At 39.9% G+C, this 25,263-nt stretch overlaps 3 protein-coding genes across 3 annotated transcripts; 2 read left to right on the top strand and 1 right to left on the bottom strand.

Annotated features, from left to right (window-relative positions):
- The first annotated feature begins 338 nt into the window (after nt 1–338).
- LOC122664667 (nitrate regulatory gene2 protein-like) lies at nt 339–6,054 on the top strand. Its single transcript, XM_043860598.1, has 4 exons — nt 339–1,644; nt 1,800–1,984; nt 2,530–2,753; nt 4,995–6,054. The coding sequence occupies exons 1-4, from the start codon at nt 507–509 to the stop codon at nt 5,803–5,805; spliced, it is 2,358 nt and encodes a 785-aa protein (XP_043716533.1). The 5' UTR covers nt 339–506; the 3' UTR covers nt 5,806–6,054.
- Nucleotides 6,055–11,272: 5,218 nt separating this feature from the next.
- Nucleotides 11,273–11,782, top strand: LOC122665213 (oleosin 1-like). Its single transcript, XM_043861303.1, has one exon. The coding sequence runs from the start codon at nt 11,289–11,291 to the stop codon at nt 11,772–11,774; it is 486 nt and encodes a 161-aa protein (XP_043717238.1). The 5' UTR covers nt 11,273–11,288; the 3' UTR covers nt 11,775–11,782.
- A 2,585-nt stretch (nt 11,783–14,367) lies between these two features.
- LOC122663797 (ubiquitin carboxyl-terminal hydrolase 3-like) lies at nt 14,368–24,774 on the bottom strand. The gene is made up of 9 exons (XM_043859441.1): nt 24,610–24,774; nt 24,198–24,329; nt 23,965–24,006; nt 23,055–23,160; nt 19,214–19,272; nt 19,013–19,087; nt 15,151–15,208; nt 14,899–14,975; nt 14,368–14,525 (listed from the first exon to the last, which is right to left on the bottom strand). Exons 1-9 carry the CDS (start codon nt 24,682–24,684, stop codon nt 14,427–14,429), a joined length of 723 nt encoding a protein of 240 aa, XP_043715376.1. The 5' UTR covers nt 24,685–24,774; the 3' UTR covers nt 14,368–14,426.
- Nucleotides 24,775–25,263: the final 489 nt, after the last annotated feature.

The following is a 25,263-nucleotide window of genomic DNA, read 5'->3' as shown; positions in this document are numbered from 1 at the left end:
GCAGTTCCCAATGGCCAAGGGAGTAAGTTGGGTATTTGCCATGTGTCATGGGCCTGAGGGTCATATCCATGAAATCCGCAGAATAAAAAAAAATACACAAAGTAACCTGATGGGATTTAGTAATTTAATCTGAAGTCCTCAAAAAAGAAATTACTTATTTCTATTTTATATTCTACTTGTTCATATATGGGTTTGAAACTTGTTTAAATAAAATTTTTTCCTCTTTTGTTTAAATTTTGTTGAACTGAACTTTCATTAAAACAGAGGCAGCAATGAGCCTAGACTGTTAACTGTTAAGAGCTGCAAGGTTAACTATTTCTGGTGGAAAACTGGAAATAATACTGGATGGGACATGTTTGAGAGAGAGAGAGAGAGTGTGTATAAGCTATTTTTGGTCTCGCTTTGACAGTTTGGCTCTCTCTCTTTAAAGAAACAGAACCGCACTGACCATCGGGCGCGCGAGTGGAGCAAAAAACGCGCCACCGAAAGTGCTACGGGCCACCTCCATGGGCTGCACGGCCTCCAAGCTCGATAATGAAGACACAGTGAGACGTTGCAAGGAGCGGCGTCGTCTAATGAAGGAAGCGGTTTACGCTCGCCACCACCTTGCCGCAGCTCATTCCGACTACCTCCGCTCCCTACGTCTCACTGGCTCCGCTCTTTCCGACTTTGCCGCCGGGGAACGCCTCGCTGTTTCCGGCCAAACCCCAGCTGTTTTCCTCCGAAATCCTTCCTCAGTCTCTTTCCGTTCAACACAACCACAACCACCACCACCACGACGACCACTGACCCCATCTCCGCCACGTCCTCCGCCTCCTCCTGCCTTCTCTCCATCTCCCACTATCGCTAGCTCAAAGCTTCCACATATCCTCTCTGAATCAAGCCCCTCATCCACTCCCCGCCAACAATCTGCCGCGAAATATGGTTACCCCTTCAATTTCCCGACCCAATCCACATACTCTAGCACTCCTTCTCAGACTTCATCCGTTTGGAACTGGGAGAACTTCTACCCTCCCTCACCTCCCGGTTCTGACTTCTACCGCCGCCCAAAGGACGAAGAAGACGATCACCACCCCCCTTCACCTCTCGGTTCTGACTTCTACCGCCGACCAAAAGACGAAGAAGTCCATCACCACCACCCCTCACCTCTCGGTTCTGATTTCTACCGCCGACCAAAAGACGAAGAAGACCATCACCACAACCTCGTCGACGAAGAGGAAAAGGATGAAGGAACCGAGAGAGAAGAAGTTCATTGTAGCGAATGGGGCGACCATTACAGTACCACGAGCTCCGATTCCAAATCGGACAACGAAGAGGACGAGTTAGACCGAGACGAGAGATCAGAGATTGGTTCTAGATCGAATTTTGGATCTTCAGTTCACACTAAGACCACGGCGAAGCCGAATTATACACCAATGGGGAAATCAGAGATATCTGATGACGCTGGATCCTCGGTTGGTTGGAATGCTGGTGGCGGTGGAGAGATCTCAGACATGAAAATGGTTGTTAGACATCGAGATCTGGCAGAGATCGTGGCGGCCATCAAAGACTACTTCGATAAAGCTGCTGCTGCTGGTGATTCAGTGTCTGAACTACTCGAGACCGGGCGAGCTCAGCTCGATCGAAGTTTCAAACAGTTGAAGAGTAAGTTAAATTTAGAGTGCATCAAGCAAAGCAAATGAACTAGTGACCTGAAATTTGAATTTTACGTAGCTTTTAGGGTTCAATTTCAGAATATTTCTTTGAAAAATTTGTTCTTTTGTGCTCTTTCCCATCACTTTTTTGGGAAATTTTTGCAGAGACTGTTTATCATTCGAATAGCGTTTTGAGTAACCTGAGTTCGACTTGGACTTCGAAGCCGCCGTTAGCGGTTAAGTACCGGCTTGACGCTGGTTCGCTCAATGAACCGGGCGGTCTGAAGAGTCTTTGCTCGACCTTGGAACGCCTTCTCGCCTGGGAGAAGAAGCTCTACGAGGAAGTGAAGGTGCTTTATTTTTCTCATTCTTTAGTGGTTTTTTTAATATTCGCGCAAGTCTACAGCAATGTTTGTCAAATGACGGAAATACCCTTTGATTGCTTTGCAACTCATAATAATTGTTGGGGGTAACTTGGTCATTTGATGCGTCCAGCTCTCATAAGCTGTCAACCTTTTAGCCAGCTTGAGCGTCTGTGTATTCGCTTACATCTCGTGTGATAAAAGAATGTTAATTTCTTGTGATATGTAGCTGTAATTTAAAAGTTTGGTTCTGTATCTGTTAAACTTCTCAATTTCTTCTTAGCCAAAATGACAGGAAAAGCTCTTGGTTGACAGTTAAAAATGGAATTGCTGTAATGGGTCATTGGTCTTTGCTTGAAATAGGATTTATACTGAATTTTAACTGATTTTGAAGTATCATTGAAAACTTGCTTTTAAGTAAAAGCTGTAGATTTTTTAAAGATCTATCATTTGTTGAAGAGAAGTTTTTTTGAGGCTTTCTAGGAAAGTTTGAATAATTATGCTGATGTGGTGTCTTGGGAGTGTGTTTGTAGGCTAGAGAGGGAGTGAAGATCGAGCATGAAAAGAAGTTGGCATCACTACAGAGTCAGGAGTACAGAGGGGAGGAGGAAGTGAAGTTAGACAAGACCAAAGCATCGATAAGGAGGCTTCAGAACCTAATTATGGTCACTTCAGAAGCAGTCTCTACCACCTCCTCTGCCATCATTCAGCTCAGAGACAGTGAACTTTCCCCGCAGCTGGTTGAGCTTTGTCGTGGGTATGATTCAATTCACTTTGCTTATGTTCTTATCTGAGAAAAACTATGAAGTTCATATTATTGTGGCAAATGGTTCTGGCCCTTCTGGCATCCCGCAGTTTGTCACAATTAAGCATATACTTATCAATCCGGACCCTCAATTCGGAAGGACTTAATGTGACATTGCATTGATTTGCTGATCTTCACTGACTAATGACCTGCTTTGGGTCGGTTGCAAGTGTCAATATTAACGATAAATCAGGTGGTTAGATTGTTGAAAGTTCCAGCACTAAACCAGGTTTAGTGCTTCTGCAGCTTTTGCCAGTGATAAGTGATTATGGTGGTAATGGTAGCACTGTACCAATTGTTTGATTCCTTGTGGTGCAAAAGAGACATTTTTTTGTAGTGTCTCATTGATTGACCACTTCTTGGAAAGCAGGAGATAGGACTGAACTACACTAATAGATTAGAATAACTAATAACCATTTCATCATTGACTTTTGAAACTTCTGTAATTTGTAAAAAAATTGACAGTTGGACAGAGGGTACATTGGATATGGTATTTTAGGGTGAACAATACATTTTTCTATTAAATTAATCATAGCGAACTCCAGCACCACTTCTTGGAAAGCAGGAGATAGGACTGAACTACACTAATAAATTAGAATAACTAATAACCATTTCATCATTGACTTTTTGAAACTTCTGTAATTTGTACAAAAATTGACAGTTGGACAGAGGGTACATTGGATATGGTATTTTAGGGTGAACAATATATTTTTCTATTAAATTAATCATAGTGAACTCCAGTACTCTTCAACTTACAAAGGTAACTAACAAACTACCCCATTGAAGAGGCCCTGGGATTCAATTGTTTCGACACCTGTGGAATTATTTAACTCAACTTACGTGTTAGCAAACATCTTAGGTCATTAGGGTGCAGACACAGCTGGCTGATTTAACTAGCCTACTTTGATTAGTGAGCATGCATAATGTACTAAAGCCTATGCCTTCAAACATGTTGATTGACCTAACCAAATCATCAGCCCATACTGTGATATTGGTGACCAATCTTTGGTGGAGCACGCAAGAAGAACAAAACATATTTGGAGGATCTCAACTTTGTGAATTTGAGAGGGGAGAGGGGGGGGGGGGGAGTTGAATTGATGCTCATGAATATTGTTTCTATGCAGGGTAAATAATCAGTCTAGTTTTGGTCTATTTTTGTGCCCTGCTTCATCAATGACCATGATTGCAGACATACATTCTGTGAGTTGGTAGGCCATGTTTAAGAATGGAGTGCGTTTGCAGTGGATGAAACCATGTTCATATATTTTCTCCATACACATGATCTGATCGGAGTGTCGTGCTTGGAAAGTTTATGGGTTTATATATTGGTAGATTCTCAAATCTAAAGGATGATGGACCTGATCTGTCTGAATTTAAGTAAATCTTATTCTTATCTTATTAGAAAGTTAAATCTTATCCTTATCTGATTAGAAAAATGAATCCCAGAGAACTGGGCTTGTTAGTAAGCAGTGCCAAAGTTGCTGAGAGGCAATGAAGGCTATAGCTGAGAAGAGGAGTGGGTTGCCCCATTGAGGATGCTGAGTTGACCACCCTTCAAAGGATGTGGTCCATGACATTTATTAAATCTGCCATATAACTGGAATGTGCTTCATCGGTATGACCAATTTTACCGAGTGATCTGTATTCAGGGTCTAAAAAATGAATTAAGTAGGACAAAACATTGGGACGTTAGGCAGGGGTCCATGGTAGAGAAACCTCCTTATGCACGTGGCTGTTGACTAGGTCTTGTCGGCAATTCCTGACTGGAACCAGCTTCTCCACTTGGAAACCTTGAATGGTGAGACCCACATTGCCACCTTTCCAGTGAGGACACACTAGAGGAAGCATTGTATGGGTGCAACTGGTGCCGGTTCTTGGTAATATCACCACTACTATGGATCTGGCAGTTTAATCAGGGCTACTGTTGCCAAAGATTTATTTTTTTCTGGGGCAACTCCCCAATGCCAGGGATGCATATCCTTGCCCCTAGGTTTTGGGCATGGGCTGGAGGGTTGATCATCTTTCCAGTTCACTGGGTTGGCAATTGGCCTTCATGTTTTTGTTGTTTAAACATTTGAAATATTGGCCATGCTTTTTGAACATAAAATACTTCTTAGTCATGGTAATTCAAGTAACTCTTACCAAGTTCTACTTTGCATCTGAGTTATTTATGTTTAAATATGTTTAATACAGGTTCATGATCATGTGGAGATCAATGAATCAGTTCCATGAGGTTCAGAATCACATTGTGCAACAAGTACAGGGCCTTGTGAATCGATCTGCCAGGGGGGAGTCAACATCTGAACTGCACCGGCAGGCAACCCGCTTCCTTGAGGCTGCTGTTTCTGATTGGCACTCCAGCTTCTGCCGCTTAATAAAATACCAGAGGGACTTTATCAGGTCCCTCCATGGTTGGCTCAAGCTTACTCTCCTCCACATTGGCAATGACAGAATCACTGGTAGCAAAGAACCTGCCCTTTCTGTCCAAACCTCCTCTGACCTCTTTGCCTTCTGTGACGAGTGGAAGCTGTCCATTGATCGAGTTCCTGACACTGTAGCTTCTGAGGCCATCAAGAGCTTTGTTAATGTTGTCCACGTCATCTCTGTGAAGCAGTCTGAAGAGCTCAAGATCAAGAAGCGGACGGAAACTGCCTCCAAGGAGCTTGAGAAGAAGGCTTCGGCACTCCGCAACATTGAGAAGAAATACTACCAGTCATATTCAATGGTTGGTATAGGCCCTCCTGATAGTGGCCCTGATGGTGGTGGACTGGTTTTTGATGCACGAGACCCTCTTGCTGAGAAGAAGTCTGAACTTGCAGTTAGCCAGAGGCAGGTGGAGGATGAGATGTCAAGGTATGCCAAGGCAATTGAGGTAACAAGGGCAATGACACTGAATAACTTACAAACAGGTTTGCCTGGGGTGTTTCAGGCAATGACTGGGTTCTCGGCCTTGTTCACAGAGGCTCTTGAGGGGGTATGCACCCGTTCCTATGCTATTAAATGAGTAAATTGATTTTTTTTGAGGAAGTAAATTAGGATCATCAAGGCTGGGATTTTTTTTCTAAAATATAGGAAGAACCAGTGTTTCTTTTTCTCCTTTTTCTGTGTAGATATATGGAATTTTGTCATTTTAGCTTCTTCTGTGGAAGTCGGAGGGGATGTATCTGTACAGGGAATTGTTCAAGATTGTTGTAAGAGAGATTGGCTTCTTTATCACTTGAATAAAAATATAATGCTGCCCCTGTTTTTCTTTGTTTTCTTTCTTCCACCCCTTCCTTCTTCAAACAGATTTTGTATTAGACCTTAATTACATGGTATTATTTGTTTTAGACCTAACCTAAACTTATCTGAACCAAACACAGAACAGTAGAAAAAAGCTTGGTCAAGCTGGGGTTCCCAATTGACCTTGCTGCTAGCTTGCTGGTGGCGGTTAATCAAAATTGCAGCTGGGTTCTAATGGTTCAGACAAGTTCCCAAAACATGGAGAGAGTGGATGTGAGCAGAAGCATGAGAGCCTCAAAATTTTAACTACTCTGAAGTCAAGAGCGGCTCCAGAGTGTATCTATGGGTATGCGAATTGGTCGAGACCAATCTCAATTACAGCCGATTTCAGAAGGATTCATTTGGTCACTAAGATTCAAACTGATATGCTTAAGAACCGGCCCGAGACAGTTGTTGAACCTACCCATTGCACCCATAGTTGGTAGCTTGGTGGAGTTTCCATTTGCTGTGATAGGGTTGTTTAGAATATTGATGCCCTCAGACACTTGACTAAATATATGAGAGTTTTACAGCAGTTTCTATGTCACTCATTATGTGAGCTGAACAGCCTTGGTGGCAAGTTGATACCAATTTACATGCATGGTGTGTGTGGTATGATTCTTGCTTAAGGTAGTGGTCCATACCCAGAAGGAACTAGATGACATATTTTCAAATGGTCCAGAGGACAATTAATTAACTTATGGTATTACCTTTTTTCTTAATCCTTTTGATAAACATATATTTTGGTTTCTTGATTTCTCCTAGAATCTGATAATGCTTTCTTTGTCTATTAGTTTTGCTGGATCCAATGAACATTTTAGGCTGCGTATGGTATGCTTTTTGGGAATGCATTCTAGTTGATAATGTATTCTAAGAAATCATACCAAACACAGCCTTAGTTTCTATTCATGATCTTAAACATCTAGACCCACTATTTATTAATGTATATTTGTAATCTCAATCTTCTCAACCTCAACATTTTGTGGGTACCGGGCACCCCACCCCCTAAGATCTTAACTCGTTCTAAATTGTGATTAAAGAGAATGAACTATACAACTATACTTTGAAAGTGTTTGGAATAATCGAACTTTTTAAAATTAAGGTTGTGTTTCATCGACCTAGAATGCATACCAAACACATCCCTAGTATTCTCAATTTCAATGAAATGGATAGAAACTTATGTCTTATATCCAAGCAATGACTTAAGGGATAGTAAAGGTGGGGAGTCCAATCCATATCTCCTAATTAGAGATCATGAAAGATTTTCTAGTTGAATGTAATTGAAGTAGTTTGATATACCTTAGAGCCTTCATTTGGAAACCTAACAGCTGCCTTTAACAACATAAATGTTTCTCTCATTTTCTTCTTCTTGTTGCAAAAGTTGAAGACTGGATGCTTTAGTAAGAATTCCTCAATATAAAATAATCTCAAATACCAAATAATTTTCCAAGAAGTAATTTGGTTTCTTTTTCCTAGTGTCTAACTTGTAAGATGTACTCTAGAAATATTGGTGGGTAGCTATATTAAGGTAACTTATTCCCAATTGCAATGATATATATATGAAGAATGTAGCTAAGAAGAATTTAGGTTCTAAAGTCAGAAACAGTAGTGACCTCTTTAGTCTTTATTGTTTGTTGCATAACCTAAAAGTAAGGCATAAAGTGAAAGTTGGGGCACTTTGGAATTTGGTGGGGGCATGTGTCCACTAGTCAAGGGCTCCATCAGTCCATATAGGAAAATTTTGGAATGGCATTATGAGAGAAAGATTCTCCTTCATCATGAAAGATGTAGAGACAGATATTGTTTGGTTGGACTGTTGGAGATCATTCCCTCATAAATGCTTTACTTTTAGTGATTTGTTTATGATATTAGATGAAAAATTCTCATTTCTTGGGCAAAAAGAAGAAAGATAATGAGAAGGAAATAATAACTCAGAAAAGGATTTAGCTTCTAGGGATCCTTGTGAAACATTCTATTTCTCTCTGGTTTCTGGAAATTGCCAAATTGGAAATAGAAATTGGATTTGGGCCCCAACTAGGGGTGGCAGGTTCGCTATATGCCCAGCCCAAGCCCACATCTGATTTGTTAAGATAAGATAAAGAGTGGTGACTGAGCCCAACCCATTTATTATCGGCCAGCCCAACTAAAGATGTTATTTTATCCAAACAATGATCAAGGGGTGGGGTGGGGTGGGGTGGGGTGGGGTTGGGTGGGGTTCCACATTCCATAGTGACCCCATTGCCAGTTTGCCACACGCCTAAACCTTGACCATTGATTCACTCAAGTCCTTAAATTTGAGGATCAGGATCATGTCCAGGGATCCCAGCACCCAGGGTGCTGCTAGGGGGTGTCCAACGGCTTAGCTGTGCCGCACACATTTCAGCGCACGCCTAGGGATGTGTGCGACACAGTCCAACGGCTGGCAGCACCCTGGGCATGCTGGGCTCCCTGAAGACGAGCTAAATTCTAAATTTGAATTGTTGTTTATTTCACTCAATTTTGAATCTTGTCCAAATTTTACTCAAATCCAATAAAATGTTGATGCAGATTCGTTGTAGTAATCCCCAATACTTTGGATCTTCAGGCAAATTTTCCCTCTTATTGTTGAAACCACTGAAACCATCCATTGAAGTTAGGTGGATCGAATTTTTTGATTTATTTTTCAAAGTAGAATTTTTCAAGTAAATTTGCCAGGTAAAATCTTACGCCGAAACAAATGGAGCCCAAGGAACTCTTAGAAACAAATAATTCTTTCAGATTGAGCCTACTTAAATGGATAGAAAAATTAAATAATGTAAAGATCACTTTGTGAACTATCACAACTTACCATATTTGCATGGGTGAGTCGATGCGATAGAGGGCTCCACAACCATCTCATCCATCAAGTTTCAGTCCACCACAAAGAATGCCTAAAGCTTGTCCAAAGTAACAGGAAATGTGTTAAAAGTGCCATAAGAGTGAAATGGCAGTCTCGTAATTTATGAAACTTTAAATCTATTTTTAGGGAATTAATGGGGTTCCTGCTCTTGCAAGTTGAGAGGTCATCTATGGATTCACATAAATATCTTCCTCGGTCTGATCAAATGCGAACAACTTCAGAGAGCAATGAATTAAACTCCTTTAATAGAGAGCTTCCCATCGGATAACTCAAAATAGTTATTCATACTTTGAGCTTGGATTTCACCTGAAAGGGGAAGACATGCACTGTGATGAGGAATCACTAGCCCAAGTTTGAAATCTGAAACTAATCCACTAGCACCTTATGGGGAAGAATTATTAAGAAGAGTGTACATGACCACCAAACTAAAAATTTATTATAACAGATGCCTAAGGAATTTTGGAATTGGTTCTCAATTTGTATAAGCTTCAAACAGTGATAGTAAACAAGACAAACAAGAAAGCTTGAAGCCAAACAGATAGAACTAAATATAGCTACATATAGTCAGCAATACTGGATGAGAATAACAAGAAGTACTTATGAGGAAGGGGAAATGAAATTTCCATGAATCGTAGTAAGACCACTTAATATCTTGAAATCCATGAATACAAGCTTGCTTGCTTGAAAAGAGATTGCAATTAGGAACTTTCAAACAAATGCACGCCGGCCGCACGGGTAGGCGGCTGCAGAGGATCCAAATCTTGTAGAGCATGCATCACAATTTGTATATAATTTTAAAAATAAAAAAATAAAGAATTATGCAAAAAAGAACTCTGTCCGGGAGTGGTGGCGTAGGCCACACTCCCATTAGTCTGTCTCTCTTCTCTCTTTTCCCCATATGAAAAGACACCTTTGATTTTGAGGAGGAGAGAGATACACATGGGAGTACTGGATGGCGTAGTCCACAATCCTTGACAGAAAACTGCTTCCTAAGAATTAATTTGGGTACCTGATTGTTGCCTGAGACTGACCCAGCCCAGTTAATTGGTTGGTTACAAATCTAGTATAACTAAACTTCGTATAGAAGACAACGTACTGCTTAATTGGTTAGTTGGTTGATGTCTTTTAGTACACTGCAGGCTCCCACAAGGTCATGGGTTTTGTTTTCACTCTAGCTTTATAGTCTTGTTCGGACTAGTTAGTTCTAACCTTTAAATTGGGTAAGGTGACGAAGAGATGTGATATGGGATCTATGTATCAGATGTTGGGAGAATAGTCTCACATCAATTATTCTTGAAGTTTTCCATAGCCTCGTATAGCTGCCAGTCTTTCCAACAAATCCAATAGATCTAGTTTTTACGTTAAGGGAGAGGGATACACACCCCGCTCATGTACGATCAACTAGTGGACGACACCATTGGGGGTGTGGGATTGGATATTATATATATAGGAGGGGCAAGGGGGTAATTTCAAATGAGAATAGAGAGATTGACACCGTTACACCAACGATGTGCCCAACCTTTTCCTATAATGTAAATATCTAATCTAAAAGCTAAAGGAGCATGCCCGGATCTACTCCCAACATAATCAGCGAAATGATCATCCTGCCCCTATGAATAGTATAAATTCCACCCATATTGATGCTTCTGCTCACACTCCCATTGGCCCCGACATCAGTGAAGAGACCATGCTCATGGACGGATGATTGAATATACTACTAGCTTTTGATAAATTAACAACATAGACCAATTAGAGGACTAGACATAAGAAGATAAGGGAGTCTTTTGCAAAAGAAGAAGAATGAGACAATGATATATGTTGGGCACCTGGTGGCGTGCCCAGTCTTTTTCCTTTGACGCATAACAAACTAGTTGAGCTAACTCGGGACGAGTCAAACCCTTCCGAGCTCAGAGTTGGTTCAGAGACTTTAGATGACAACGGAGCAAGAGAATACTGGTGGCGATAGTAGTAGTAGTAGTACGTAACCGTGTCGCTCTTTTTTTTTTTCCTGGCAAGTGTCGCCGCCGATTAGTTTGATACAGACCTCAGTTCCTCCACAACCCAACCTTCTGTCCTCCACATCACACGTGTCAAAGAAGTGACACACTCGGTTTCATGCAAATGCAACTTTGCATGAAAAGCCCCTGAACACCTCACCACCAATCCCCACACGTGCCACTCAACGTGTTAACGCTGTCACCCTCTGCCTCTTTTTATATAACACAACAACACCAACTTCCCCTCAACCACGCCCGAACGAACCATCTCAGAAGATCTCTTCAAAGGCTTTCACTCTTTTGTAGTTTGTAGTGTTGCATAACACAGCTTGTACGTGATTCAGTACTGTGATGGCGGAGCAACGCGACCAACGCCAGCAACAAGAAGGTCCGATGGCTGACCTACGTGCACAGTTTGGCCCACAGTACGGCCAGCAAGAGCAACCGCGTTGTCGTCAGGTGGTGAAGGCAGCGACTGCTGTCACCGCGGGAGGATCATTTTTGGTGTTATCGGGTCTAACACTGGCGGCAACTGTGATAGGACTGACGGTGGCGACGCCAGTGCTGGTGATATTCAGCCCAGTACTTGTGCCGGCGGTGATAACGGTGGGGTTGCTGATGGCCGGGTTCTTGACTTCGGGTGCGTTAGGGGCGGCTGCGGTGACGGTGTTGTCATGGATATACAGGTATGTGACAGGGAAGCATCCACTTGGTGCGGAACAGTTGGACCAGGCAAGCTATAAGCTGTCAGGCAAGGCTAGGGACATGAGGGATCGGGCTGAGCAGCAGTTCGGGCAGCAACAGCAGCACTTCAGGAGTGGTGTTCAAGCTTCTTAAGCTCTCTGCCCATGGCCATCCAAAACCCAAAACCCCTTCATTCATCTCTCTCTCTCTCTCTCTTCCACATGATGGTGATGATGAACTGTTTGTTGTGTAGGTAGGTTTTATTTTGGGTGGGAACAGAAATGGGGAGAGATCAAGTGGGGGGTCTGCAACTAATGTGTTTGCTGCTTAAGCTTTTTAATCTGTTTGTTTTGCTTTTATGGATGTTCTTGGTATTCCCTTTGTAGAATTTTCTTCTATTTTATTTATTTCTCTATTTTTGTTGTTGAGGCCTTCAGTTCAGTTCTTCTTCTTCTTCATTATTCTTCCTCCAATCTCAAGTCAAATCTTAACTCGGGTGGTTTGAACCTATCAAACCCGAGGCAAAAGTAATTTGAGGGTACCAAGTCTCTAGAAAGTGTGCCTCACTAGAACATGCAACACAACACCAGAATCAAAATTAAGTGAGGAACTAATAGGGCTTGGCCCCAACTTCCCCATGAACATGAATTGATTCATGGCATTGTGAGCTCGTATAACACCCACCGAAAAAAATTTAGCTTGGGAAGAATTGTCAATTTTCCACATTGATGCTCAAAAAGGACCAAGGGTGGGTTAAAGATATGTGAATTCAGAGATCTTCTCCTGCGCACATTGTGCTAGTTATGCCCTAGCCTAGCGATGGTATAATTGTACATTATGATCTTCAAAGATCGATATTAACGGCAGTAAAATAAATCGGAGGTCTACTTTTTACATGATAGTAGAGAAGAATGAAAATCATAAATACAATCATACAATGCGTACAAAGATTTACAATGCGTACAAAGATTTATGTGGTTCGACAAGGTTGTCTACGTCCACGATGGGATGATCTGTTTCACTATCAATGAGGAATAGGGTTACAGTCGTTCGTTCTTCACAATTGTTGACATATTCACGCATAAGGCAAAAAAAATAATCACATATCGAATATGAAAAAGGATGTGAGTGGGTTAATAGGTATTTGGGGATCCTTTCCTAAACGGCTAACTTTTGAGAATGAGATTCAAGTTTCTAACAAGTAGTATCAAAGCCGGGATGTGAAAATTCTCATTTGGCCAAAAGTTCTCAGAATTTGATCTCAGGCTCCACGTCAACTCCCACCTGAGGGAGAGATCGAGATCTTAGGTTCTACGTGTTTATCATCCGCATGGAGAGAGATTATTGGGATATTCACGTATAAGACAAAAAGAGTAGTCTCACATCAGATATGAAAGAGAATGTGAGTGGATTAATAGGTATTTAGAGACCATCTTTTTATCGGCTAGCTTTTAAGGATGAGACCCAAGTTCTTAACAACGCACGGGGTATTATCAAGGATCTCAGTGGGGCACGTGGAATTTTGGGAAAAAAAATTAGAGCAATAGAAAAACATTTAGACGGACCATATCTGGTCTGGCTAGGCATGAAATCCTGATTAGTGATTACAATGTTCAGTAAGACTTTTTTTGTTTTTATCTTCTGGCAAGGGGGTCAGATTTTAAAACCAACCTTTTTTATGCGGCATCAACCAAAATCAGTGTATTTGCAAATATATATATATATAGGGAGAATGTTTTCTATGTTGCAGGGCAGCCTGTGTTCAAGCACATGGCAACCTGTAAAGGGGCAAGGTGGTTATTATATCCACCCCCATGTGCCTAGGAGCAGCCTGTGTTACGGCACAAAGAACAACACCCCCATAAATATATGGGAGAAAGTTCTCCGGGAGTGTGACCAACACTCACATGAATCTATATCTCTCTTCACTATATGAAAAGACATCTCTGTCATCTTATTTTGAGGAAAGCGATAAACACATGGGAGTGCTGGCATAGACCACACTCCCGGATAGAATTGTTTCCCTATATATATATTTATACACAAAGTGACAGGTTTCCCATTCCGCCAATAAACATCACACAACAAAACAAAACACCACCACCACCACCACAACCCCCCCCCAAAAAAAAAAAAAAACAAACAAAACAACCAACTCCATTCGACGTGGAATTCCCGAGACTCTGTTTTGGGCTTAAAACTAAACGATAGCAGTAAACAGAAAACCCGAAGACGAAAATCTATACCCCTGGAAGATCAATCATCGATCAGCAATTGAATCAGCCTATGTTAATTCTGACCCAATTATGAATCCTGCATAATCTAGAAACATAAACAATGAAATCAGGAGGGAGAGAGGTTGTTTTCCTCTTATCTTTCATTTTTTGAGTTTTTTTATTCAAGTTTAGTTCCAAAAGGTAAATTTCACATATTTTTGGGTTACTTTTAAGTTATTACAAGAAAATGTCAAAAGCCGAGATCAATACGCTTTTGTAGGTGATTCCAGTTACACTTTATTCTGAATTGGGATGGTCAATTCCAAACTAGATCGCCCGATCATACCAGTTCCAAAGATTCTTAAAACCTTGTCTACACACTAAGAAGTGCAAACATGGCAGTGTAAAATATTTGTGATTTTTTATTCAGTGAAGGCAGCGGAAGCATACCCAAACTTTTTCACATCAACAATTCATTGGAAGAGAAAAGCGCTCATTACCTATGAGTCTAGAAGCGGACTAATTAGGCAGTAAAAAAATAAAAGGCTAGAAGAAACATATTGAGGTGTAGATGCAAGGAAACAAAGCTTTACAATGCTCCAGCACTCTTCCTCGAGAGTGCAATAACATTGAAATTTATTGAATTGGGGTTCTTTTGGATCATTCCTTTTATGACTTTTGCCGCATCCTGCCATAAAATAGAATCATTTAGATGACATAAATTTCAGATGCCAGGAGATTGAAAAGGTTGGAAAAGAGTGTCAATAGTTACATGAAAGCAACCATGATATTATAACTTAAGTGCTGAGACCTGATCAATTTGACAGTAATGAGGGAGGGAGGGAGGGATGACCAGTTAGATGGATTAATAAGGCTCTGTATTCACATTAATTTCATTCTGATGATTTTGGTTCTCATTTTTAAGCCAACTGCCATGTAAAGTTGCAGTTGAAGCAAAAGCAAACATATGGTTGTTAGCCAACAATATTGTAGCATGGTTTGAGTAACTTTATAAGATTCTGATGATACCAGTAAGAAATATGTACGAAGATAGGGATTACCTGCAACAAGCTGCTGGGTGAAGAAGGACCATGTGATATTGGTTGCGACTTTCTTCCATCAAGCTCATAAAGTTCTCCTACAAGTAAGGGATTTCGATAAACACTGGGGACATGCTATAACATTTTCCTTTTTTTTTTTTTTTTTTTAGAATGGAGTAGGCATGCACATGCTACAAAATAGACTTTATATTTTGTAACACATAAAATTCACAACTCGTCAACAAAAATAACAAGACAAGTGATATGACATACCATCCACACATGATAAGCAAATGAAATGAGTGTCCACACTTGTATTGATATCAGGAGCCTGCACAGCAAAATAGTATAATAAGACCTTAAATATCTAAGCTAAATGAAGAAATACACCATCAACCACAGATTAAATGCTAGTGGGCTACTGATTGAAAGGGGGAAAAGAAATAGACTATCAACTCCTCTCCATCTTTAAATAAAATGCTGGTTATATTCTATAATCTTTGGAAATGTTCTTGCTGAATGACAAAAATAATTGACTCTTACAAAGGTTGAATGGCAAGAATTGATTCCTGCTTCCCCTATTTTTCTGGGGGAAACTGCCAGATTACCCAAAATTGGGTTTCGCCAAACCAAAATATCCACCAAGAAGTTTGGATTACTGAAATAGCCAAAAGAAAGATGTCTATTGCGCAAATGCCCAAAACAGTGACCAAGGTATGTATGGGGTTCAAGGGCCTCTTCCTTTTGTTTTTTAACAGAAAAAAAAAAAACCTCATGTAAATCCAGAATCACCGGAATAGGGACCATGAATCAACCAACAAAGAAAATCAATAACTTGGCAAGAACAGTTCAGATAGGGATTAGACTGGCCTGTTGCTCTATTGGATAGGGGGAACAACCCAGTAAAGTTTGAACGAAATCCAACAATCGGATTCAAAATTATTGAATTAGAAAAGTGAAACCAAAATAGAATTAGTAACTTTCAAGAGTAATAATCACCAAAATACAAACTACTAAATTAGAAACTACCAAAATAGTAGCCAGATTTAGACACTACCAGAAATAGAAAGTATGGTTGCTACATGAACTAGAAGTGGAAGAACAGAAAATAGACATTGAAGCAACTAAAACAGAACTCGAAATCAGAAGATTCAATCAGTTTCAGAAAAGGTGTCCCACCTGATCCTCAGAGCTGGAATCCTCCTACCAAATCCTAATCCTGGAATCTCACCTGGTTTTTATTGTATTTCACAGTAGAGCCAGAATATGCTCTGAATCTCACAGAACCAAAAGGCAAAAGCCAATTTCTATTCATCAAGTTCGTGTGCCGGGCTGTAGCCCTTACAAACTTATATAAAGAGAGTTTGAACTAAACCGGACACTAAAAAGGAAAGGCCGAAGGCTGAAGCAAATCCTATCCATAATAGGAAATAAAAATAGAAACAAAGATGGACTGGAACTTACCAATCACAGGCTGCACGGACTGGAACTTCCCAATCACAGGCTGCATGGGAGGTTTCCTAAACTGAACAGAAAACTGAAATATAATACAAAAAAGGGTTGATATTCTGTGTGCAGAAGCACAGGCTGCGCCCAGACACATGGGCTGACTATTTGTACCATTCAGCGGGGGGGGGTCATTTCGCCCACCCCCATGTGTCTGGGAGCAGCCTGTGCCCCCAGCACAGAGAACATTTGGCCTACAAAAAAACTGACTCCAAAACAGATCTGGAATTTAAAGGATGTATCAGTCTGTCTAAAAAACTTGACATTAATAAAATAAAGGAAATAAGATTCCCAAACTGACCCACGATTTCTGGTTTCTAGAGGAGCTAACTCTTGACTGCAGATCAGGTTTGGACTAGAAACTGAACTAGACCAAACAGCAGGGTTTCTTCGACCTCTTTCTACTAGAAACTGGACCAGACCAAACGGTGGGGGTAAGAAGTTAGTAGATTGAAGTATGGGACACTCGTGATCACTCAGCTTTGCTCTCGTTGAAATGATGGCTGCTTCCTTCAACAACAACAAACTCAGCCTTATCCCAACCTAATGGGGTCGGCTACATGGATCCAAACAAAACAAAATAGAGAAAACAGATATATACTGAAAAAAAAAAAAAAAAAAAAAAGGGGGTGAAGAAAAGATGGGAGAAGAAAGATGGGGAAAGAGATGAGAAAAGACAAATGGAAGATGGAGAAAAAAAATAGAAAGATGAAAGATAGTAAGAGGAAAAAGGCACAACCCAACACGTCAGGATAATCTCAGCTAAATGGGGTACGCAACATGGATCCTTGCCCTCCAATAGGCTCTGTCCGAGGTCATACTTGGAACCAGACCTAGACTATGCATGTCCTTCCGTACCACTTCTCCTATGGTCATTTTAGGTCTGCCCCTAGCTGTTTTATCTCTTTCAATCGGAATCATATCACTCCTTACTGAGGTGTCCCTAGGTCTCCGTTGAATATGACCATACCACCTTAAACGATTCTCTCGGAGCTTGTCATTGATCGGGCCAACTCCCAAGTCCGCTCTTATTTGTTCATTCCGTACTTTATCCTTCCTTGTTTTTCCATACATCCAACGTAACATCCTCATCTCTGCTACACGAAGCTTATCAATATGACACTTCTTAACTACCCAACAATCTAGACACACCTCTCCACTTCATCCAACCCACTTTAATTCTCTGTGAAACATGATCCTCTATGTCACCTTCTTTATTTATGATTAATCCCAGATATCTAAAATAATCACTTTACGCTATCTCTCTTTCCTCAATTCGCACCATATCAGAATCCATCAAGGTGTGACTAAAATTACACAGCATATACTCTGTCTTCGTTCTACTAATCTTAAATCCTCTTGTTTCCAAGGTTGACCTCCAAAGCTCTAACTTAGAGTTAATCCCTTCTTTTGTCTCATCCACCAAAATGATATCATCAGCAAAGAGCATACACCACGGAACTTTGTTGAGGGAGGGTATAAAAAAGAAAATCCCTTAGAGCAATGACTTCCCATATAAAAAGTTAGGCCCATGAACCTTATACATACCCTGACCACTGTTTTGGGCATTTGTGCAATACACATCTTTCGTTTGGCTATCAGTAATCCAAACTTCTTGGTGGGTATTTTTGGTTAGGTGAAACCCAATTTTGAGTACTCTGGTATCCCCTCTTCTCTCTCTTCCCTTCCTTCAGGTTACCGTTCACAACCCCTCTTTAGATAGATCGAGCCCTATACCTCTCCCTATCAATCTAGTTTTATCTTCCTTTCTTTGTATCCTTTTTCTCCCTTGTAAGTTAATATTCCCCTTCTTTTTCCATCACAGGCTGCTGGAACATACAAACAAGCAAGCTTCCCAACCTCTGGTTTCTCATGAAAATAGTGTAATCCTGGGCTTGTGTTTCAGCCAATCAATCAGTTGATTTCTAATCTACAATTAGGGTTGGCTGGCTGCACACAAGCCTAGGCTATTCAGATTTATAAGGAGCCTAAAGAGGAAACAACAAAAAAATTAGTAAAAACACAGGCATTACAAAGAAGGGAATAAACCATAAATGCCATTGATCCAATGATTGTATATATATATATATATATTAAAAAAAGGACCATCAACTCCTCTCCATCTCTGGCAAAATGCTGGTGTTATTCCATACACCTTTGAGATTAATGTCTATTGAAGGAAGAGTGGCAAGAATTGATTTCCTAATTCTCCAAATAGCAGCGGTTTAATGCCCATTACTAACACCTAGTTGTTTAAGGAGAAAAAGGACAACCTAGTTTTACATCTAAATATTACATCTCCATTATCCAAACAGCAATTACGTCAAAAGACGAGAATGGTCAAGCCATATAAATATCTGGCCATAGTCAGCTTGTTAGGGCTTCCAAAACAGTGGTTTCCATTTCTTCAGGATGGGTCAAATTTACAGCAAAAGCTGCAAAAGATGCCTTCTGCTAGTATTCAGTTTAGGACTTTGTTTAGGTCCATCTACATGCAAACATGTGGTTGTTAGCCAACATATTGACATGCAAACATCCAATAGTTTGCTTATAATCTCCCAACAACATCCTCGTGAATAGATGAGATTACTTTAGGATGTATCTACTTATCCCTTGGAACAATACTTGCCTCAGTATCACCAGCACTAGCTGCTACTAAATGTGCATCCTCCATTTCCGTGTCTTTCTCAAGAAATAAAGCACGCTGCAAGCCACAAGAATACATGAAATATATACAGGTATTAGAAGGAAAGAAAACGAAGAATATTCTTTAAAGAATCTATCAACCACCAGATGAGGAAATTGAAAACATTTTCAATCAGAACTGTACCTCCATTGGATCCATGTGAGCAGTTGATTTAAAGAATCTATCAAGGTACGAATCCTCGCCTGGGAATAACTTGTATGAGAAAACAGAACGCCACAGGTGTTCTGAGAATCAATGTTTGAATGTTCTTGATAGTATAGTGAAATATACAGCTAGACCTTGAATTTTAAACCTTCCCTCCTATATATTTCTAAAAGATTGCAATCTTTTTCATAAATCTCAACTACAATATCATGCAACACACAGATATTGACCTTTCTATACTTCAACTATGGCATGGCATACCAAAGAGCAAGATTTCATAGCAAACCCAAAAAATAGGATAAAGAACCTATAGGAACTGAAGCATGGATAACAAACAGCAGAGCACTATTACAAAAAAATAATCCTAATTATTGAAAAAAATTGAGGCTTAAAAAAAATAGTGTCCCAATCTGAAATAAGATGATGGAATGTCCATTGAGATGGATGTGCAACAAATAAATGAATGCACTAGGAAGGGATGATTGTGTTCATTTTCTTTACTTTTATTATTAATATTTTGTCTACGCAAGGATCCATGTAGCCGACCCCATTTAATTGGGATAAAGCTGGGTGGGTGTTGTTGTAGGAAGGGATGATAAAATGCAAATAGGAAATGTTCGGACAATGGAGAGGCTGAAATCACCTCACATTGAAACCTTGAATGGAGTCCAACAAAGTACAACAATTTATGTAGCTGAACCCAAGTAATTAGGGTAGGGCTCAGTGATTGAGTTAAGTTTTGAAGCTCCTCTAAACATAAAAGAAAGGACCGAGTTTTCCTCCATCCACAGTGAATGGGACCATTCACCAGTCACCACGGGACGGGAGAAGGCCCGGGAGGGGGGGGGGGAATCAGGAGGGTGTTTTGGGAAGATACTAAAACCCTAGGATGGTGGGTGAACAGTCCTCTATGGGTGGAGGAAAACTCTCCTAAAAGAAAAATGAGCAACTTAGAGTCAGTTTTGTACAAAAAATCAAGGTTACAATTTTCCTTTTTTAAGGTGTAATCTTAATGAAAAAACAAGAAAAAGTAATGTCAATTGAGAGGGATCAGCTATCTAAAATTGATGCAAGACAATTTCGATGGATTGACCTGAACCTGTTTGTGAACCCAGACCAAGATGAACCGGACCAGATTTGGGTCTTTTAGATTTAGTAGTATTTTAGGATTTTATTTTATTTAGCAAGACAATATCTTTTATTTTATTTTATCTTATTTTAGGAGATTGGGTGGATCACGTATTATCTCTTTTGGGTAATTTAGATTTGATATATTTCCTAGGATATTTAGTTTTTCATTTTTTGTTGGGTTTCTATTTTCATGTAAGGAAGTTTTCTTCTTTATAAGCATGTAATACAGGAGAGATTTGGAATTAATGATTGCAACAATGAATTAAAAGAAACGTGAGTTTGTGCGTGTGCACACCTCCCTCCCCCCTTCTTCTTCTCCCCCCCCCTCTGATTTCTTCTCAGATTTCCCCTCTCCTATTCTGTACCGCATTAGTATCTCTGATCCGATCCGATACGATGTGTCTCTTAAAATTGCCCACCCGATATGATTCTCGATTCTAATACTTTAAACCCTGGTTACAGCCTCTTGGTAAGTCGATAGATCCTTATCTACTACGTAGGCCAACATATAGAAAGGGAACCATAGTACTAAATTTCACCGAAGTCTAGGCGAGATTTCAAAAATCGGTCAGGACTAGACGAGATTTTAAAAAAAAGGTCATACCCAGTGCACAAGGCTCCCGCTATTGCGGGGTCTGGGGAGGGTCACAATGTACGCAGCCTTACCCTTGTTTTTTTGCAAAGAGGCTGTTTCCAGACTTGAACCCGTAACCACTTGGTAAGTCGAAATGAAAAAGTGCAACATCTTGGTCAAAATTTCGGCGAGATGCCAAAATTTTGAATGATTGTAGCATCTCGCCAAAATTTTGGTCAGATGTTACAAACCATGGGTATAAAAAGGCAAAAACTCGTGAGTCTCGGTCGAAATTTCGACCAAGAGTTCTCTGTTGACTCCCATTTCAACTGTTTGTGCCGTTTTGTGCTTTCTAACCTTTCTTTTTCGATTTTTTGCCGCATCAATGCCGGAATGACTTGGCAAAACATCATTGAAGCTTGCTCCACTGTTTCAGGTAAAACCCATTTCTCCAAAAATGTTTTTTTGCAAAACATATGATCAATACATGTTGGTTAGCGATGAATTTATTACATGTCAGAAACCGGCAGCTGGTCTACAACCTCATGGTGTCGAATTTTTTTTTTCTGTATATATATTATTTTTTTATTTTTTTGCTTCAAAATTTTGATTTTCCTACAACAAAAATGTAAAAATTAGGGGTTATGTAAACTGGATGAGGATCAATTAAATATATGTTAGACATCATTGGTTGATCTACGGCCTTACGGTGTGGGAAATAATTTCTGCCAAACATTAATAACTTCTGAAATTAAGAAAAATATTTAAAAATTCAAAAAAAGGGAAAAATAGGTGTTGGTTTGAAAATTAATGAAAAAATATGAAAGTAATTTCTACATGTTTGAAGTGCATTATTTAAAAGTTTTTAAATATGAGAAAAACATAAGGGTTAAGGAAAAAAATACTAAATAGCTATATACTTGTTTTAATGGTCTCAAACTCTTAATTGATGTCTTCAGTTATTAATAATTTGTTTTATTCATGCAATAATAAACAAGTCAGATTATGGCAGACCATGATAGACGTCAGAGGCAGGGGAGCAAAGGCCAGCCAGGAGCCCCAGGGGTGACATTGCATGGTTGCACGGAGTGGCAAATGATGGAGATAAAAGAAAAACAGTGTAATTACTGTTACAAAAAGTTTTTGGGATGGCGGGCCACTAGACTCGAAGAACTTCTGGCTAGGAATTCTCTTGATATGGTCTCATGCCATATGATCCCTGTTGAGGTACCTAGGACCATAAGTGATCACATGAGGGGAGGGACGAAGAGGAAGGCTCAGAAGGAGAAGGCAAGGATGAAATTGGAGTACAATGGGAGGATATGATGATAGTTATAACAGTGATGACCATACCTATGTGCCTGATGATGTATCCCTGAGGAAGAGGCTAGGGATTTCGGCAGGCACAAGAGAGCAGGTGGCAGTAGAGGAGCTGGTCTGTCTAGAGCATGTGGTAGTGGTAGTTGAGGAGCTAGTACCTCTAGAGCAGGTGGTAGGCAGCCTGGGTTGCGTAATCCTTTCAGGATATCATGTAGTACGAGGGCAGCTCTGCTTCCACCACCTCTAGTAGCATCACCACGAGTTGACCCCACACTACACCAGTATCCTGGTGTCTACAGGAAGAAAGGCAACAAGCAACCTTAGCTTGAGGAGTATATTACTGAAATGAGGGAAATGTGGGAGAGCTATGGGGTGACTATCCTGTGTGATGGTTGAACTGGGCCTACAAGAAAGTCCATCATCTACTTTATGGTATACTGTGACGGATACATAAAAAATAGAAAAATAGAATGCCTTGGTTGCTTAGGCGCCGCCTCATTGCCTAAGCGCTTAGGAAGGCCCCCCAACGCCTTGGTCACTTTGTCATTTTGACAACCATGTAACCATTAATTGGGAAAATATCACAATCAGTACTCTAAAGTGCAGGAGATTGTACCATAGCTTTTGCCAAGACCACCTACATTTAGTGCCTCACACTAGACACAAATAAACAGCACTACCAGCTTAAATGTAAGTATATGTATGGTTACAGAGCCAAAAAAAATTAAATATATAAAAGAACAGTATATGCATGGTCCTACTCATCTGTAAAAAGAAAATCAAAAGAAAACTTACAAGGCCTAATCTCTGAAGAGACATTTCCTATTGCATGAAGAAGTCCAATAGTTCCACAAGCATTACCCACGGTTTGTTTCATGTAATAAACTTTTTCACTTGGTTCCTACACCCAAAGGACCATATAACACAATTTTTTTTTATATAAATGCCAATAATGAGAAAATAAAAATGCTCAATGAACAAAAGAAGTATGAACATTAACTTGCTGTCCAGCATGAAGCCTAAGGAGTAAGGATACAAATATGAGAAGTGTACATTAAAATTTTCACACCTAAAGGACATGATGTGAGAATAAGCACTCAATAACAGCATATATTCACAAATCTAATTTTAAGCCTAAAGAAGTGTTGCAAAGTAGCAAAACTCACTCTTTAGGATTTTATTTTAAGGAGAATAACTTTGCTCATCTGCAAAAGTGCCCCTCCAAAAAAGTCAATATAAATTAGGTAGCTCTTTTTATTTCTCAAAATGGAAACAATGCTTTGAAAAAGATAAATGGAGCATACGTCAAATTTCTACATTTTGCTGATCTGTGAATAGGTAGAATTATTAATAGCTCCCATAGTGCATCTTTTTTGTTTACCTTCAAAAAAACCTCTTTCTTTGCCTCACTCCCCACCCCTTCTTTATGCATTCCTTTGAAAAACATTTTCATTTATCTCCCATTATGACAAAATTAACATATTAAAATTAATCTCCCAAAAAACAACAAATGAGTGAAGACGAACGCTATGAAATAGAAATAACAACAAAGCAAAGGGTGAAACTTACCAATTATGTAATACTTATGAAATATTTAAACAGAAAACAGAACAATAATGAAAAGTGTATTCAGGGAAAGGGGTGGGGATTGGGAACAACTTCTACAAACTACATTTGAAATGAAGAAACATAATTCTGTATGTACCTTCTTCAAACTCTCTTTCTCTGACAATCTCTCTGCTTCAGTCTGAAACAAATGGCATCTCATTCAGTTCATCAATCTAGATTTTTTTAGTGAGATTAATTTGGTGACGCTTAGTGAAAGGAATAGCCAATCAAGATTTTTTATTCCAAAAGAACTGAAAACTGACTACAACCGAACACTCCACCCCAACCCCCCGGGGTACAAATTTGACTGAGAAGATCAGATTCTCGTACCTCAGCAGTAAGGGGATAAAGAAAAAGCACAGCAAGCACAGGCTTGGGAACCATTTCCAAGAGTTCATCATCCAAACCATACACGTCATAGAACTCTGCTTCATCCACTGGCAGACCTAGGCCCCTTAGAAACTGCATAGCATAAAAAATATTTAATTAAATTCCTGAATTTCGATTATAGTTTCATTTTTACCTCGATGGCAACGTTGTTAACAAACCTATACATTTCGACAAATATGTCATGATTCTCAGGACAGACTCACAAATTTCGATCATGTAAAGAAATCAAAGAAACTTCGAAGTCTAATATGAGAAGTTGAAATGCACTGGGAATAAAGTAGGGAACCTCAATGTATCCCAACAGTTTCAGAACGCGCACACACACAACACAGAGAGAGAGAGAGAGAGAGACCTGGTTCATGATATCAGGGTTAGCTTCGAGAGGCAGCCATTTCTTAGTGGAAGGAATTTCGTTTGGAGCAGCCATGATTCTCTTCTAAGAAGGAAGAGAACACGAAGCGGGAAGTTCCAGCAGTGAAAATGACGCGAAGTGGAAAAGAAAAAGGCAACCGCCAAAAGCCGTGGGCTGGAGAAATGCTGTGGAAGAGCGAGCATATCCCTTTCTCTCCATTGCCGGTGAGGCGGTAACCAGAAGGGCGGGCTAGCAATGGCCCGGACTATACCGATCCGGACCGGTCCCCTCATCCCTAACTGGACTGGAGTTTCATTTTTCTGATTAGTGTAAATTACATCCCTCCCCTCAACTTTCCTCAATTACACCCGTATCTGCTACCTCCTACAGGCTACAGTTTACAATAAATTACCATTACACCCATGCCATTACCATCCATCTGTTAAATCGTGATGTGGCTTAGTAATATTTGAAATTTTGTTTTTTAATAAAATCAATATATATTGGTTAGCCTTCAATTGTTTATATGTTTAACATTGTTGGCCGATTTACGACTTAAAAGAGACATATTTTATTTTCTATTTCTATACTTTGGATTTTAAAAATTAAAAAAAATAATAAATAAAAAATTATTCTGCTTTGACTTCAAAAAAC

The sequence above is a fragment of the Telopea speciosissima genome, chromosome 6, assembly GCF_018873765.1.
Source record: "Telopea speciosissima isolate NSW1024214 ecotype Mountain lineage chromosome 6, Tspe_v1, whole genome shotgun sequence".
In the NCBI taxonomy this organism is placed as follows: Eukaryota; Viridiplantae; Streptophyta; class Magnoliopsida; order Proteales; family Proteaceae; genus Telopea; species Telopea speciosissima.
Note: the sequence above shows the minus strand (reverse complement) of the source record. Positions and strands in the feature narration are given on the sequence as shown.

Excerpts from the sequence above, each read along its gene's own strand:
- LOC122664667 (XM_043860598.1), top strand. The coding sequence starts at position 507 with ATGGGCTGCACGGCCTCCAAGCTCGATAATGAAGACACAGTGAGACGT. Across the intron at positions 1,645-1,799 it reads AAGTTTCAAACAGTTGAAGA|AGACTGTTTATCATTCGAAT; the intron begins GTAAGTTAAATT and ends AAATTTTTGCAG. Across the intron at positions 1,985-2,529 it reads AGCTCTACGAGGAAGTGAAG|GCTAGAGAGGGAGTGAAGAT; the intron begins GTGCTTTATTTT and ends GTGTGTTTGTAG.
- LOC122665213 (XM_043861303.1), top strand. The coding sequence starts at position 11,289 with ATGGCGGAGCAACGCGACCAACGCCAGCAACAAGAAGGTCCGATGGCT.
- LOC122663797 (XM_043859441.1), bottom strand. The coding sequence starts at position 24,684 with ATGGCTGCTCCAAACGAAATTCCTTCCACTAAGAAATGGCTGCCTCTC. Across the intron at positions 23,161-23,964 it reads AGAAAGAGAGTTTGAAGAAG|GAACCAAGTGAAAAAGTTTA; the intron begins GTACATACAGAA and ends CTTTGGGTGTAG. Across the intron at positions 15,209-19,012 it reads CTAGTGCTGGTGATACTGAG|GCTCCTGATATCAATACAAG; the intron begins GCAAGTATTGTT and ends TTTGCTGTGCAG.